At 38.7% G+C, this 17542-nt stretch overlaps 1 protein-coding gene across 4 annotated transcripts in view; it reads right to left on the bottom strand.

Moving 5' to 3' along the window:
* Positions 1–17542, bottom strand: part of LOC101131768 (ranBP2-like and GRIP domain-containing protein 4) — a 75047-nt gene that overhangs the window by 16958 nt on the left and 40547 nt on the right. For 2 of the 4 annotated variants that reach the window (XM_055378219.2, XM_031007798.3), the window contains exons 20-22: positions 14712–16935; positions 7515–7654; positions 4744–4945 (exon numbers count right to left, since the gene is read on the bottom strand). In XM_055378219.2, the coding sequence (XP_055234194.2) occupies positions 4744–4945; positions 7515–7654; positions 14712–16935 (2566 nt within the window). Of the gene's footprint in view, positions 1–4743; positions 4946–7514; positions 7655–11229; positions 11362–14711; positions 16936–17542 lie in introns of those variants that run through there. The other 2 variants (XM_031007808.3, XM_063695729.1) reach the window with 2 other exon arrangements.

Below are 17542 nucleotides of genomic sequence, written 5' to 3'. Positions count from 1 at the left end.
TTATAACGCAGAGTTGTAACACACTACTCTGAGCAGCTCATGACATCTGCTTGAAATTTAAGTTGGGCCCCTAATATGTGTTTATTATAAAGACTTTGATGCTGCTTTTCAGAGTTGGGTAACCTACTTTACCCCCTAAGCTAATGTTTCCCAAATACACCCAAACCCACAGAAAGGAAAACTATTCCTCATTAACTCACAGCCAACATCATAAACATTTTATATCTAGAGCTGATGATACAGTCAGGTATTTACCAACACTCATGTATATATGTAGAGTTTCAAGAAATAATTGCTTACCATTACTAGATTCAGCATATTCTAATGTCTCACATATTATTTTTATTTCTTAATTTTTTTTTAAAGATGGGGTTTTACTCTGCTGCCCAGGCTGAAATGCAGTGGCGTGACCAGGATTTCGACCAGAAGTTTGACTGCAGCCTTGAACTCCTTATAACAAAGAATCCTGCTGCCTTAGCCTCCCGAGTAGCTAGGACTATGGGCACATGCCACCAGATCTGGCATATTTTAAAATTTTTGTAGACATAGGGTCTCGCCATGTTGCCCAGGCTGATTCTGAACTCCTGTTCTCAAGCAATCCTCCTGCCTGGTCTTCCCAAACTCTTGGGCTTACAGGTGTGAGTCACTGAGCCCAGCTTGTATTCTTTTGATTTTAAAAAAATATTCTGAATGTGATCCACCAAATTAATTTCACCATCCACTAATAGGTAGCAACCTGAATGAAAAATACTGTTATAAACTTTACACAAAACCAGAGATTATAAACATTTGCTTCCAAGGAGATAAGAGAGGCAAAAGGTACTTGTTTGCTCTGATGGGCCCTGTTTCCTTCAGTGCCAGGAAGAGTGGCTCTCAGACCTTTCTTCTGGCATTCCTCATGTATGTAGTGTTGGTTATTATTTTCAAGGCCTTGGTAACAAAATGCCCCTAGTGTGACCACTCAGACTGACAGTCCATATCTGTAATATGGTGGTAAGTTTCCTTTGCATGTCTGTCTTTCTGGCATCTTAGACCTTTTATCTAGGAAATTTTCCTTTTTGCTTGAAGTACATCATTAAGAATTTTCAATGAAGGCAGATTCTTAAGTTTTTGTTTTCCAGAAGAGATCTTGGAAAATATAAAAGGTTGGCAGTTATTTCTTTTAGTACATGAGATAGTATTACACCAATGCTGTTGAGAAGTCTATTGTGAGGCAATGTGTCTTCTTTCTCTGGCTGCTTTTGAGATTTCTCTCTGTCTTTTTTAGGGGCAGTTTTACTCTTATGTGACTAGAAGTAGATTTCTTCTTTTTTTTAAATACTGCTTGAGATTTTATTGGGTTTTTGAATCTGTGGATAGATATCCTTCAACAGCTCTGAAAGATTTCCAGCCATTCTCTTCATATATTATCTGTGCTGTATTCTTTTCTCTCCTTTAAGAACTTCGATTAGTAAAAACATGTTTGATGTCTTTTCCCACTCTTCTTTTTTGTTTCTCCCATGCTGAATTCTGTGTAATTTCTTTTGAACTATCTTGTAGTTTACATTCTTTTTTTTTTTTTTTTTTTTTTAAGACAGAGTTTTGCTCTTGTTGCTCGGGCTGGAGTGCAATGGCACCATCTCGGCTCACTGCAACCTCTGCCTCCTGGGTTCAAGCGATTCTCCTACCTCAGCCTCCCAAGTAGCTGGGATTACAGGCATGCGCCACCACGCCCGGCTAATTTTTGTATTCTGAGTAGAGACGGGGTTTCACCATGTTGGCCAGGCTGGTCTCAAACTCCTGACCTCAGGTGATCTACCCTCCTCGGCCTGCCAAAGTGCTGGATTACAGGTGTGAGCCACCGCACCAGGCCTTACATTCTCTCTCTTAAAGAGAGAATGTAAGGTATCTAAATCTGCTGCTAAACCATCATTGTTTTTAATTGTAATAAGGTCTCTTTTATGTACTCACATTGATAAGAGACAAGTAGGAAATAATCTTTAAAGGGTAAACTAATGTAAATGTGTTTTCCTGTCTGTTTACAGGACTTAGCAAATGCACATCTTAGAGTTCTGGGTTTCTAATGTGTATCTCCTCTATGAAATTCTTTAAAAATATCTGTTATTGGTATCCCTTAGGTTAGTCTCTTTTAGAACTTCTAAATCAATGGACCCTTAACTTATAGGAGCCACCTGGACGTTAGCAACATCTACATTAAACATGCTGAGCTTTTAAAAGAGGGCTGTTAGACATGCTAATTATTTTGAGATAATATCATTGTATTGAAAACTATTGAAAACTTTAATTTTAAAATGCAAACGTTCTTAAAGTCCTGGTTAATTTTATAACTATAAAATTAGTTATAATTTTGAGATTTCTGTCTTGTTTTTTATAGGGGCAGTTTTACTCTTAGGTGACTAGAAGTAGATTTCTTCTTTTTCATAACTATAAAATTAGGTTTACTTTTGTTAGAATAAATTAAAGACAGTGAATTTGTAATTTGAATAACTACTAAAAATATACATGATGTATTCTTATTTGGGCCCTTGTGACAAAAATACTATTGTGGCTATAGAAACCTATCCTATAGTTTGAAGAGCTGAGATTACTGTCAGTATTGAGAACATTCCTCCTTCATCATTAGAAAGATTATAAAAAACCAGATTCAAAGAAACTATCAATACTACTTATGAAGTGTGTTTGTAAAAAAAATTAAGCCTGAATCTTCTCAGGCCTCTAGACCAGGGGTTCTCAAGGTATGGGCCCCAGACCAGAAGTATCAGCAACAAATTGCTAAAAATGCAGAATCTTGGGTCAGAAACTGGGGACCAGCAATTGGAATTTTAGTAAGTATACCAGATGATTCAGATGCTTGCTCAATTTTGAGGATGACTCTTATCAGTTTAGTTATTAGGATTTACAGGGGATGGGGAACATGTTAAAGAGCACCAACTAGATAAGGTCAATCAGTCAAAAGTAGATGTCTGGACATTCTGGGCCTCCTGATGTCTTAGAAAGCACACAATACCATCTATGATGTATTTTTGTCCACCATCCCACCCAATTGCACCTGGATCTTCCTATTTATAGGCAATTGGAACAAGCTCAGTGTGTTACCCTGTAATGATTAAAACCCAAATATAGGACTGCTATAGCATAAATGACCACTTTCTTCAATTAATAAGTGGCGCATTAAAAATATATTTATATATATAATTGTTATAGATAAAAAAACAACAAAATGCCCGGGCGTGGTGGCTCACACCTGTAATCCCAGCACTTTGGGAGGCCAAGGCGGGCAGATCACAAGGTCAGGAGATTGAGACCATCCTGGCCAACATGGTGAAACCTCGTCTCTACTAAAAATAGAAAAATTAGCTGGCGTGCATCTATAGTCCCAGCTACTTGGGAGGCTGACGCAGGAGAATCGCTTGAATCTGGGAGGCAGAGGTTGCAGTGAGCCATGATCGGACCACTGCACTCCAGCCAGGGTGACAGAGCAACACTACGTCTCAAACAAACAAAAACACAACAACAAAATAAAGCTTAAGGAACATCAACCAAATGCAATATATGAGCCCTATTTAGGATACTATAAAAAGACATTCACAATAACACAGGCAAAATGAACATAAACTAGGTATAGGTGACAGAGAAATCCAATAAACATTGAATTCTTCACTGGGGAAAGAAATGATGTGTGGGATTTAAGTCTCTAACTCTCCCCTATTTACGCCAAAAGATTGTCCATGAGTTGAAAACTGTTAGAGATGGGTGACAACTCAAGAGAGATTATAGCGTCTTCCTTGTGCTTGTAAATGTCAAAAATAAAAGTAATTTAAAACTAAAACAAAAACGAAACCATAATTCTTAAGATGCAGCTTGAATTCAGTTAACTATAGCAGTTGTATATGAAGCATTTCAAAGAACTTAATGACATCACAGTATTTAATCCATCTGACATGGAAACCAACTCTAACTACATCATAGTTTTTTTGTTTTTTTTTTTTTTGAGATGGAGTCTCGCTCTGCCGTCAGGCTGGAGTACAGTGGCGTGACAGATCACTGCAACCTCCGCCTCGTGAGTTCAAGCGACTCTCCTGCCTCAGCCTCCTGAGTAGCTGGGACTACAGGCGCATGCCACCACGTCCAGCTAATTTTTGTATTTTTAGTAGAGATGAGATTTCACCATGTTGGCCAGGATGGTCTCAGTATCTTGATCTTGTGATCCGCCTGCCCCGGCCTCTCAAAGTGGTGGGATTATAGGCATGAACCACCGGCGCCTGGCCTATGGCACAGTTTTAAAACTGCATTTGCCTAGAAAGTGGACTGCTGTATATAGACCAAGTGTTGGGCTATATGACTCCATTGTCTTAGGCTATTTGGGGTTGGAGGAAGGAAGAGGGGTGAAGTAGAAAAGGAACAAGCTAATAAATGTTTTTTAAAAAGCAGAATTTAAAACAAAACCACATTCAGCTGAACACCAGAACTCAACACCAGGATAAAAATCCAATTTTCAAAGAGCTAGAAGATCAAGCTAAGCACTTATTGTATTTTGCTGAATGTTAAAATTATATAAATGTACTACAGTTGCCTCAAGATGTTAAAAAGTCAGCTTTTCAAATCTAGTCACGGCCTACTCATATGACAGACCCAGTTCAAATGAGCAAAATTGAAAAGTTACACATACAGACAACTTCTCAACCACCAGGCTGTTTAGTTTAAGTTAGAAGTCAGAAGTTCTGAGACTCTCCTTTTACCCACCTTGAGCAACCGCAGCAAGTTTTCCCTTTTCTTCAGGGCTGAGCTGCAACATCGTATTTATAACAGGAAGAAGTCTCTCTCTTTCACTACCTGGCTTCAAGACAATGAACTGCAGCAAGACATTCTTCAAGTGTTCCACATTAGCTGCAGACTCCTCTTGCTCTTGATTCCTTTCCAATCTTCTTATTTCACTTTTGAGAAGCTGGTGTTAGAGAAATGAGTTAAAAATGGGCTTTAGGAGCTTCTGATTAAATATGGCAGACTGAACTCATGTATTTTTCTTCTCTTCCCCCCAAATTTCCCCCTTCCCTCCATATGGCAATAAAGGAAGGAATTCAGTTAACTACAGCAGCTGCATGTGAAGCATTTCAAAGGAGTTTATGATATCACCATATAAAATCCATTTGACATGAAAACCGGAACTCCAACTATGAGATAGTTTCAAAGCTGCATTTGCCTAGAAAGTGGATTGCTGCATATGAACCAAGTGTTGGGCTATATGACTCCATTGTCCTAAGCTATTTGGGGTTGGAAGGAAGAGGGGTGAAGTAGAAAAGCAACAAGCTAATACAAGAGGAGAAAAAGTAGATGAGACACATCAAGAAATTCTCACGAGAAACAGATGAAGAGGTGGAAATGAGTCAGTCCAGCAGCTTACCAAGTATCACTGACAAGAGGAGAGGATGCATCCTGTGCAAATACTGGAGTTCTTGTCTCAGAAGCACAGGGTATCATGGAAATGGAGTTGAAAGCTGGGGAACTGATGGAACGTGTCCATGAGGAGCAACTAACTGGAGCCATGGGTTGGTACCAAGATGTTCCCTCTGCCTTCTACTTTTGATAGAAACTAAGCCAGTATGGCATGGGGCTCTGAAAATGGGCTGAGGGGAACATCGGCAGCCTCCACTAACCCCCTGCCCCTACGCTGTTCCTAAAGTCCCAGGCAGTTAAGACGTCCACAGTGAACGGCACTTAATCAAAACAAAAGTTCAGACACAGTGAAAATTCAGGAATATAAGACAATGTAAAACACTATCAGAGAAATGAGGCAAAGAACGATATAAAAAAGGTAATATCATGTTCAAGTCTTTGAGGAAGATTTCCAGGTTGAAACCAAGCCATAGCTTTTAGTATATTTTCATTTTAGGTTAGACAAGAAAGTAAGTGAACTTTGTCCTCAAACCTAGGACCATTTAAAAAAGTGACAATAAAGAAGACAAAGAAATCATGAAGAGAGTATAAATTTATGAAAATATAACATTTGGCCAGGCGTGGTGGCTCATGCCTGTAATCCCAACACTTTGGGAGGCTGAGGCAGGCAGATCACGCAGTCAGGAGATTCAGACCGTCCTGGCCAACATGGTGAAACTGTGTCTCTAGTAAAATAAAAAAAATTAGCCGGGCATGGTGGTGCGTGCCTGCAGTCCCAGCTACTCGGGAGGCTGAGGCAGGGGAATTGCTTGAACCTGGGAGGCGGAGATTGCAGTGAGCTGAGATTGCACCACTGCACTCCAAACCTGGTGACAGAGCGAGACTATCTCAAAAAAAAAAAAAGAAAATATAATATTTAAATAAGTCATTTAGGTTTACTGGGCTAGTTAGTGATTTGTTAGCTATGATAATGTTTTTATTAGTGGGAAAATGTTATTTTATAGAGATGCATACTGAAGTATTTAATGGTGGAATGTCATGATATATACAATTTACTGAAAATAACTGAATTCGGCTTTAAAATAATCTGACAAGGATAGCTAGTGGCCTTGCACAGTGGCAGGACAGATCTATTAGGAGCAGCAAAGTACAGGGGAAAAGCATGTACTTTTCAGACAGCTATGAGTTTGAATTTTGTTCCACCATTTACCAGCTTCAATTTTTCTCTCAACCAGTGATGAGATTAAATAATGTATGTAGAGCCCAGGGCCTGGGTCATAAGAACTCCTCAATAAGCAGTATGACTATATTCTGAGGGGTGATTTATCAGTGAGCCAGGGTGGAAATACCTCATTTGAGTAATCCTCAACTGTTCTGCAACATTCCTAGATGTTTCTGGTGTCTACTTTAAACAGGAAAAACTTCCCATGCCACTTTGCCAACTCCACCTGAAAACTGTTTAGTGGTTCAGTACTATAAATATCAGTTGAATAATTTAAATTCACTGGTTATCTTTAGAATTCAAAGACTCACACCCATTTTTTAAGCATATGTGAACAATGATTTGTGAACATCTCTCTGGTTTCTAAATCTATTACGGTTTCTTAGGAAAAGTAGGAATTAAGAAATAATCTTTATGTAATAGGTGTAAAAGAAGTATTTTGGCTGGATGCGGTGGCTCACGCCTGTAATACCAGCACTTCGGGAGGCCAAGGCAGGTGGATCACGAGGTCAGGAGATCGAGACCATCCTGGCTAACATGGTAAACCCTGTCTCTACTAAAAATACAAAGAAATTAACCAGGCATGTTGGCGGGCACCTGTAGTCCCAGCTACTCGGGAAGCTGAGGCAGGAGAATGGCGTGAACCTGGGAGGTGGAGCTTGCAGTGAGCCGAGATCGTGCCACTGCACTCCAGCCTGGGTGACAGAGCAAGACTGTCTCAAAAAAAAAAAAAAAAAAAAAAAAAAGGCAATATTTCTCACCATCAGGAATCTAATATAAAGATCAAGACGTTATAGATGCATCTGCAATGTGAATTTTTAAACTTGGGTGCATGTGTATGGAGTGTCCAGAAAACCAAACTGGCAGTTTTCACAGTGGCCAGGTTTTCTGATCTCACCTTAATTTGCTCCATAAGGACTGCATTGGTTGCCTCTGTTTCCTGAAGCAGGCCGTTTAAGTGATCTGCACTTTTTGTGGTGGAACTGAGCTTCTGAACCAATTCTTCTTTGGTAAATTCAGCATGCCATAATGGAGGCTCTGCAACATGTTGTTCCAAGAATTAATTTTCAAAATCATACATTACAGATGAAGATTCTAAATAAGAAAAATCTAAACATAAATATCTTACTATGTGATATTTTATAGGTCTGCTTTCTTTGCCATTCATCTATTCAGCATACCTCAATCAATGGATTATATGTTGTAGGTGACACAAATAAAACAGTATCTCTGTTGTAAAGCATGTAATCTAACGGAATAAAGCCCTATGAGTCCCAGTTCTGAAATCTGTCAGAATTGTGTTTACAGACAGTTTTATTACACATCTTCTTCCCATCTATTAATATTCCAAGATTTTATGTCATTTCACATACAAGGAAAGCATTAACATTTACTGGTCACGTATCATGTTCCCTCATAAGAATCTTCTATCACACGGGGTAGGTATCATTATTCAAACTTTACAGACGATGAAACAGGCTCACAGTTGACAGGTAATTTTTTCAGAAATCACAAAGTCAAATTGGCTTCTGGAGTCTGCTGCTCTATCATGATCCTCCATGTCACCACTATTAACTTTGCCTGAAGGAACTATGACTTGCAGTTTCTACCCCACGTGGTCAGTGACCATGAATACAAATGACCCTTACTCCAGGTGATTCTGAAGTTTCAGGAAGATGACAGATTCCCCCTAAATTTTGAACAGTAATATTAATTACAGGTAATAAAATATACCAAAACATCACTACAAAAATTTAGCATTACTTCATCAAGAGGAATAAACTGAAACTGTCAGTTTCTTGGAAGGGTGAGAGGATAGTTTATCCTGGTTTCTAATACCCACCACCTATTTGTGACTATAAACTTCCCACCACTTATTTATGGTTCAAGCCTAGGGCAAGAGATAGCATTTTATTTTAAAAAAGATTTGTTTAATAATTTTTCCATTTGGACAGTGTGATGGTTAATACTGGGTGTCAACTTGATTGGATTAAAGGATGCAAAGTATTAATCCTGAGTGTTGTCTGTGAGGGTGTTGCCAAAGGAGATTAACATTTGAGTCAGTGGGCTGGGGAAGGCAGACCCACCCTTCATCTGGTAGGTGCCATCTAATCAGCTGCCAGCGAATATAAAGCAGGCAGAAAAACCTGAAAAGGTGAGACCGGCCTAGCCTCCCAACCTACATCTTTCTCCTGTGCTGGATGCTTCCTGCCCTTGAACATCAGACTCCTAGTTCTTCAGTTTTGGAACTTGGACTGGCTCTCGTTGCTCCTCAGTCTGCAGATGGCCTAGTGATCGTGTAAGGTAATACTTAATAAGCATCCATCCATCCATCCCATCCATTCATCCATCCAACCATCCAATTAGCTCTGTCCCTCTAGAGAACCCTAATACAAACAGGTAGTGGAATATTGAAAGAAATTTTATTGGAGCAGCCCAAAAAAGCATATGTACCGTAGAGTAATAGTAATTAAATAAGACAGTGAAATTAAAGAAGAAGAACATATTTAGACAGAGTAACAGACCAAGTTTAGTTTCGGGAGAATTAAGCAGCTGCTCTAAAGACTGTGTGTATGTGCTGGTGGAAGACACAGACTCCGTATCAGTTGTCTCCATGCCTTCTCCCTCTTCCCGGGTTACAGTGTGCATGTCTAGAAGTGGGAGGTCTGTGTTTCTCCTTTCTTGAAGGTTCTTCAAAGATTGTTGAGAGGAAACTGGGCCTATTAGATTTTTTTTTAAAGGTTAAGTGTGAGATTGTTCAAAATCTATTGATTCGGCCTTACAGAGATACACAATAAAATGAAAATATCAAATGATAGGAGTAGAGGAATTAAGTAACTATAAGATAAGTGAAAGGTGTATGAAGAATTGCTAAAACATTTCTTAAAATTTAGTCATCAAGGCCGGGCGTGGTGGCTCAAATCTGTAATCCTAGCAGTTTGGGAGGCTAAGGTGGGTGGATCACAAGGTCAGCAAGTTCAAGACCAGCCTGGCCAAGATGGTGAAACCCTATCTCTACTAAAAATACAAAAATTAGCCAGGCACGGTGGCAGGTGCCTGTAATCCCAGCTGCTGGGGAGGCTGAGGCAGAGAATTGCTGGAAACCAGGAGGCGGAGGTTGCAGTGAGCCAAGATCACGCCACCGCAGTCCAGCCTGGCGACAGAGTGAGACTCCAGCTCAAAACAAACAAACAAACAAAAAAAAACTTAGTCATCAAACTTTAACTACGTTAGTCATTTTAATAGAAGCTATAAATTAATTGCTACTAGCTAAGATAAACTGTTAGATAACACAGCTCACAATATAGTACTACTTATTTTTTATTAATTTAGAGTAGAGGGCCAAACTACTGCTAAATACTGGCCAAAATTAAAAGACTAGATTCTAGCAATTTTTCAGGATTAGATATTTCAGATTGCTGCATACTTCTTGAAACACACTTGCTGAAATCTGCTTGGTAGACATCCTCAATCACTGCCCTTATACCTTTACCTCTGCAGCTTCTTAATTGTTGCTGCTCACACCTACAGTGCTCATACAGTTAAGAGCCCAGAATCCAGGGCACGGAACTAATCAATTACATTGTCTAGCAAGACTTTCCTGTTTGCTGATAAACTGTAAAGTGTTATTTTTTCTGAGACAGGGTCTCACTCTGTCACACAGGTTGGAGTGCAGTGGCACGATCTTGGCTCACAGCAACCTCTGCCTCCCAGGCTCAAGCCATCCTCCCACCTCAGCCCCACAAGTAGCTGGGACTTCCAGGTGCATGCCATCCTGCACAGATAATTTTTGTACTTTTAATAGAGATGGGATTTCACCATGTTGTTCAGACTGGTCTCAAACTCCTGGCCTCATGTGATCCACCCGCCTTGGCCTCCCAAAGTGCTGAGATTGCAGGGGTGAGACACCACGCCTGCTCTAAACTGTAAAGTTTATCAGGCCCTTTGACATGTATTGGTTTATTGACTCCCAAAAATCTGAAGTTCAGAGAAATTTAATGACTTTGCCCAAGGTCTCATAACTGAGTTAGAAACCAGAATTGTAATCTAGATTTTTAAACTTCATATTTCATTTATTTTGCATTTCATTAAATTGCCTTAGTCCTGACTGCCCTTTCTGAAGCATTTTCCTGGGTTTCTGGTAAGCTGACTGCTTATTCCACTGCTGATTGCTAGATTACAATCTCTTGTGCGACCTTTGCCCTAGCTGATTACTTCCTTTGTTGATTCTTTGGCATATGTTAAATTCTTCTGAAGTTGCTTTTTTACCCTAATAAGTGACCGATAGCTGCTAATGCTCCAGTGACAATATTTCCCATGGGAAACCAAAACACCATCAACTTGCTACTAAAATACTGCATCATCATGGCTGACATTTTTCCATTTCTTCCTGGAAGCAGAATGGAAGATACTGGGTACGGCTGAACTAAAACTCCAACTAATTGTAAATGTGAAAGCAAAGAAGCTATATTGGTTATGCAATTCTACACATTCAGTGCCGCTTGAGTGTTTCTAAGTTCCTTGCTCTAGCTAATGTTTCTATTTAAAAAGTAGACAAATTTGATGACTAACAACGGAGAACACGAAACAAATCTGGTGAATACCAGAATTAAGACATGTGTCAGCCAGGTGCAGTGGCTCATGCCTGTAATCCCAGCACTTTGGGAGGCCGAGGCGGGTGGATCACGAGGTCAGGAGACCGAGACTATCTGAGGGAGAATCTTCAGGTTTTTTCTTCTCTTTTGCTGTAACACCAGTCAAAAAAATTGACAAAGATAAGGTATTAAGTATTGACGTTAATACTCTACCTGAAAGTAAAAACCATGGAACCTATCTATAGGTTAAAACAGCATACTGATAAAAAACACATATACTTTGATGCAGAGATGTACGATAATCATGAATTAGAATTAGCATCCTGATTTAGTGTTCTACCAAAAACCCTAAGCGAACACAGAATCTATTTAAAACCAAAGAAAACAAAAAAAAAATCTTGTGTTTACTTAATAGTCATTGAAAAGAATTACTACAAATTTCTAGAATTTAAAAAGGTTAAAAATTTTAAAGTGTTGCTAACTATACTCAGCATACAATAGTTTACCAAAATATCCATGCATTTGCAGCAATTGAAAAAAATCTTAAAACATAAGCAAGTATTAGTAAACACATGAAACTAATCCAAAGCCAACTGTGATTAGTTCCTGTAAGGAAAGTTAACAATTGCCAAGAATGGAAGGTGACTACAGTTGCATCTAGTTTGCCTGTGTTTAAGCATGATACTAGATAAAATTAAATAAAAACTGTTACTCTATGGGTAGCTAACACTATAAAATCTAAGACCATTCATATGGCTGAAAACAACCCATCCCCAGCCATCATCAATGCAAAGGGCAAAAAATTAGAAAGACAAAAAACTTCTATATGCAACCTGTTCTGATCTATTAATGTAAAGAAGAACTTCTGGCTAAAGGAGTTTAATAAAGTAAGCCAGTCATGAAGCACGCCATGTATACCAACTGGTGACAGGGAAACATTCTGAGAGCTATGGTGTCCAATATGGTAGCCTAGCCACATTCTATTAAAACCTCACAAGGTGGCTAGTCCAAATCAAGACATGCTAACAGTAAGTGTAAACACACACACTGGATTTTGAAGACTTGGTGAAAAACAATAATGTAAAATATCATTAATTTTTTTATTAATTAGAAGTTAAAATGATATTTTGGACATAATGAGTTAAATCAAATCTATCAATAAAATTACTTTCATCTGTTTCCCTTTTTAACTGTTTCTTTTTATTCTTTTTAATATGGCTACTAGAAAATTTATTTATTTATGTATTTATTTGAGATGCGGTCTTCCTTTGTCACCCAGAGCTGGATGGAGTGCAGTGATGTGATCATAGTTCACTGAAGCCTGGAACTTGTGGGCTCAAGTGATCCCTCTGCCTCAGCCTCCCAAGTAACTGGGATTATAGGCACAAGCCATTGCACCAAATGACAATTTGAAATTACATACACAGGTTATATTTTATTTCTATTGGATGACACTGCTCTGCAGAACCAGTGCCCTTCCTTTTACAATGTTAAATTTGTCCCTCTCCTTCATTATAAACAAAAACTTAGTATCATTTCCTAGCTAGGAGAAATAACAGTAAACCGTAAGATACAGATTCTTGTTCCACTTCTGCTATTACTCAGTAAAGACCCCTTGGGTAAATCAGATAGCCTCTCTTGGCCTCAGTTTACTCATGTCTAAAGTCTTCATTTCTAAGGTCCCTTGGGACAATGACATTATCAGATTCAAAACAGAATAAGGCTCTATGTTCTACAGTAGTGTACAGGCACATTCATTCTTAGGTCAGGGATCCTAACCTAGAGCTCACAGAAACTGTACACAAGTATACATCCACTTTTAAGTTAACACTTTTCACATTTCTCAAAGACCGTATCTTTAAAATAAAAGATTAAGAGCTACCTTAGCTGGTAATAAAACTGGTATATTTAAAAAAAAATCAGAGATTGTTACTTTATCATTGTACTTGTTTGGCATGGCTAACATGTGTTACTGGTCACTAAGGGTGAGATTTCACTTCCCTAACCTGTTCTTGAAGGCCTTCAACAGATCCCACTTCTTGCTCCACTCTAGTAGCCACACTTCTAAAAATGATCTGTGCAACATATATAATATGCAAGCTGTAGAATGCTGGCTGTTAAAAATGGGGTCCATTTTCAAATACAACATTTTTCTAAACCATGCACAAAAGAACAGCCCTACAGGGACACTCTTCCATACTGTATACATGCCGTTGCCACTACATGTGCATACTGGCAGACGTTAGTGGCTAAAGATAAACATTAGATAAAACATAGGTCTTCATTGAGCAGACCTGAAATAGCAAAGCAATGAAGTACATTACAAATCAGCATCCCAGTACATTTTAAAAAGCAAACCAACAAGGGTGTCATGCCACCAGTCAAAAGGTACTTTGCTTAAACTGGCATTCTTTAACATGCATGTTGTAGTGGTAAGTACTTAATTTCATACAGCCACAGTTATTAATACTTTGCTAAGGGCTACCAGCTGCTAAAAACTGCTGTTATCTCATACTGAGAATGCTAGTTCTATACCTTTGCTCTCAGGCTGTGAGGAAGGGGTGCTAGTCCAAAAGGCCATGGGATTAGATTTAAAAAGGCTAAAATTACATCCTAGAAAATAAAGAATATTTCATTTTTTAACATTTTAGGAAACAAAATGAATATGCTTTTAAAACATAAAAAGCCAGAATCCCTCAATTTATACCACCAATCTGACTGTCTTACATATTCATTTATCACTGTAGTTTCATTCTTTGCTCATTTAATACATGAGCAAGACTGACATACAACATATAAAATGAGAACATCTCAATATCATGTGTTTTTTTTTTGTTTTTTTTTTTTTTTGGAGACAAAGTCTCACTCAGTCACTCAGTCAGGCTGGAGTGCAGTGGCATGATTTCAGCTCACTGCTACCTCCATCTCCTGTGCTCAAGCGATCCTCCTGCCTCAACCTCCTGAGTAGCTGCTAATTATAGGCATGCACCACCACGCCCGGCTCATTTTTGTGTTTTCAGTAGAAACAGGGTTTCACCATGTTGGCCAGGCCGGTCTCAAACTCCTGAGCTCAAGTGATCTGCCCACCTCAACCTCCCAAAGTGCTGGCATTCTAGGAGTGAGCCACCGTGCCCAGCCTCAATATCATGTTTTCTGAGTGACAAAAGAAACAGAACAAATGAAAATGAACACTTTTAAAAAAGACTCACGTTAATGAGCATGATTCAAGCATGAGTCCGTACACTGTACCAAGTTCTTTTGCTCTGCCCTAGCATGATAGAAGTATCTTCCAGTTACTGAAATGTCTTTAACTAAGTTCTCTTGCTCTTTGAAACCTCACTGTGAACTTATTAAGGGAGAAAAAAAATTGCTCAAATATTTTGGGGGTGTTCACAAAGCATCGTTTATATCCCAACATTAGTATCCCACAAAGAGTCTGCATCAAGCTAAACATTAAAAGAAAGAAAAATTGTGCTTAACTTTAACAACAAAGTACCTACCCTTTTCTGGTGTTTTAAATGTGTAGTTGATTGAAGATTCTTCCGTTGGAAAGGAAGCAAAGAGATTTTTGACTTTGCTATCTGAAGACTGTTCGATATCAGAGTTCTTTGACAGTTCACATTTGTTAGGTTCCACTTTGCTTTCAGATCCACTCTGGGCTACTGAACTAGTTTCACTATTGTTACTTTTCAAAGGTGCATTAAAACTAAATCCAAACAAAGACCCAGTGGCAGAACTGTTGCCAAATGCAAATGGTTTTGATTTTTCACTACTAAAAATGCTTTTAACAGACTCTGAACCAAATACAAACTTTGGAGGAGAAACCACTGCTTTTGTTGTTGTTTCAGATGTGCTAGACACTTCAACTTCTGAAGTTGCATCTGCTACATCATCACCCTGAATAACATCTGTCCTCTCTCTTGTGGTTTCTTCTAATACAGCTACAGCAATTTTGCCACATGGTGACTCTCTGGGAGTGCTTGACCGAGAAACATGAGGTGTTATCAAAGAATCTTTTTCCTGGGCTGTTTTTGCTTCATCAAAAATTTTCTTAAACGAGTCTGCAACATCCTGTAGTTTAAAACGAACAGCTAAATGCTCTACTTTTCTTTCTCCATCTGCAAAATCACATGCAGTCCACACCCATACTCTTTCTCTCCCTTTCATATTTTGCAAAGTCATGTCTGGAGTTATTCGGTGATTGGCACAAAGTTTTAATACTTGGTCCCTTCTCATCACTATATGAACTTGCTTATTATCATAATTCTGTAAAATCTTTATATCACCAATGCCCCTTTCTTTCCATTGACCAACATCTTTATCATATCTGTAGAATTCTGCCCTGTGACTAAAAACAACTTGTTCATTTTCCTCACCACTGGATACTTCAACTAGATCAGGTAAAGGAACAACAGGTTCAAAGTACTGTCCATCTCTCCCTTCTTCTTGAGTAACATCAGATTCTTCATCAGTGCCAACTGAAGTCCCACTCTGATTCAACTTGGCAGGAGACTTAGATAGACTCAAAGCAGATTTAAAACTGAAGTTAAATCCTGTTGTTGACTCATCAAAGCGGAAAAGATTTTTTCTCACAGGGCTACTTGCCAATGGAGAATCATGTACTGAGCTACTTCTAACACTATCATCCAAAGCATCTTTCCTTAAATCATAGTTATCCCATTCTAATGTGGGCCCAGTGTTTTCAGGATTGGGTTTTATTGTTGTGTCTGAGGCACCGGCTGCACCTGTACCTGAACCCTTATTTTCTTCCTCAGTGACTTTTGTTTGATCATTTGTCAAAAATGTTTTGAAATCTTTCAGTCCACTCTTCATTTCTTCAGCTCTCTGTATTAACTTGGCAGCTCTGCCAGTATCTACAAGTTTATGGGGAGTTTGAAGTGGTATGTCTAACAGAAGCCGCTGGCATTCCTCAAATTTCTGCTTGAATTCTTCAGCCAGCTCTGGGGTTTTAAATTTTGCTGCCAACTGCTCTAGTTTGGCATCACCATCAGAGAAATCACTGGCTGAAAATATCCACGCTCTATCTGATCCAGAGAGAGGCTTCAGGTTCATTGTAGTTGTTATCCAATGATTAGCACACACTTTTAGTACTTGGTCTCTTCGCATCAGCATTCTTGGTTTGTCATTGACCTCATTTTTGAGAATTTTTAAGTTCCCCAAGCCCCTTTCTTTCCACTGACTTATCTCAGCATCAAATCTAAATAGTTTTACCCGCTGTGAATACAGAACTTTTTCATCTTCTTCTCCTGTTACAAGTTCTACTTTTTCAGGCATTTGAACTACTGGTTCAAAATGGATGTCATCGCTGTCCTCAGTCTTATAGGCATCATCATCTTTCTCAAAGTCACCAGAAGTGTTTGCTTTCTTGGCCATTTTACCGCATTGTGATGAGGATAATTTTTCTCCAGCACCTGAAAATCCCTTGAAATTGGGGTCTTTTTTGCCAAACTGAAATCCTTCTCCTGAAGTTGATTTTGCAACATCTGCAAATGTAAAAGTGCTACTTGTTTGGCCAAAAATCACACCACAGCCATTCTTCTGGCCACTAATATCCTGAGCCTGGAAGCCAGTATCATTTTCAAGAGGCTTTTCACTTTTCTTTTCTTGATTTCCTGGTTCCGAAATGCCAAATTTAAATCCATCAGCAGACACAGGGATGGAAAATCCTTCTTTGGTTGACTTAAATTCTGTATTAGAAGAACCCTGAAACATAAATGAAGGTGAATTTTCTTGATCCACATGCCCAAAATAGTCATGAAATAAATACCTTCTTCATTCCTAAACAATTTATCAAATGATGTTAACAATAATGATGATGATGATGATGATAACATTTATTGAGCATTTATTAATGTGCCAGCTGGGCACTGTTCTAAGCACTTTACATTATTATCTCATTTTAATATCCTCAAAAACCCTATGAATTAAGGTATTATTATTATCCTCATTTTACATATGAGGCAACTGATGCATTGAGAGGTTAAGAAACTTGCCTGTGGTCAAAATAAGCAGAAGAACAAGGGTCTAAATGCACCCCAACACTCTGTCCTCAAAGCTGTCACATTCAACTACCACTGTAATATTGAGTCTTCAATCAATTGTTATATATACAGCTGTATCAGGCCTGAAAGTACTTACCACATAGTGGGTCAGCAAGGGCATTACAGTTCTATTTCTGTTAAAACAGAACGATGAAGGACCCACCACCACCACTCCCATTTTTAAAATATTCTAAATATTCACACTTATTAACACAAAAATAAGGTGACTAAGAAGGATAATTTCTATATTTGGAGATAAATTTAAAATA

The sequence above is a fragment of the Gorilla gorilla genome, chromosome 12, assembly GCF_029281585.2.
Source record: "Gorilla gorilla gorilla isolate KB3781 chromosome 12, NHGRI_mGorGor1-v2.1_pri, whole genome shotgun sequence".
NCBI classification, from domain to species: Eukaryota; Metazoa; Chordata; class Mammalia; order Primates; family Hominidae; genus Gorilla; species Gorilla gorilla.
This window is presented reverse-complemented; position numbering and strand designations above follow the sequence as displayed.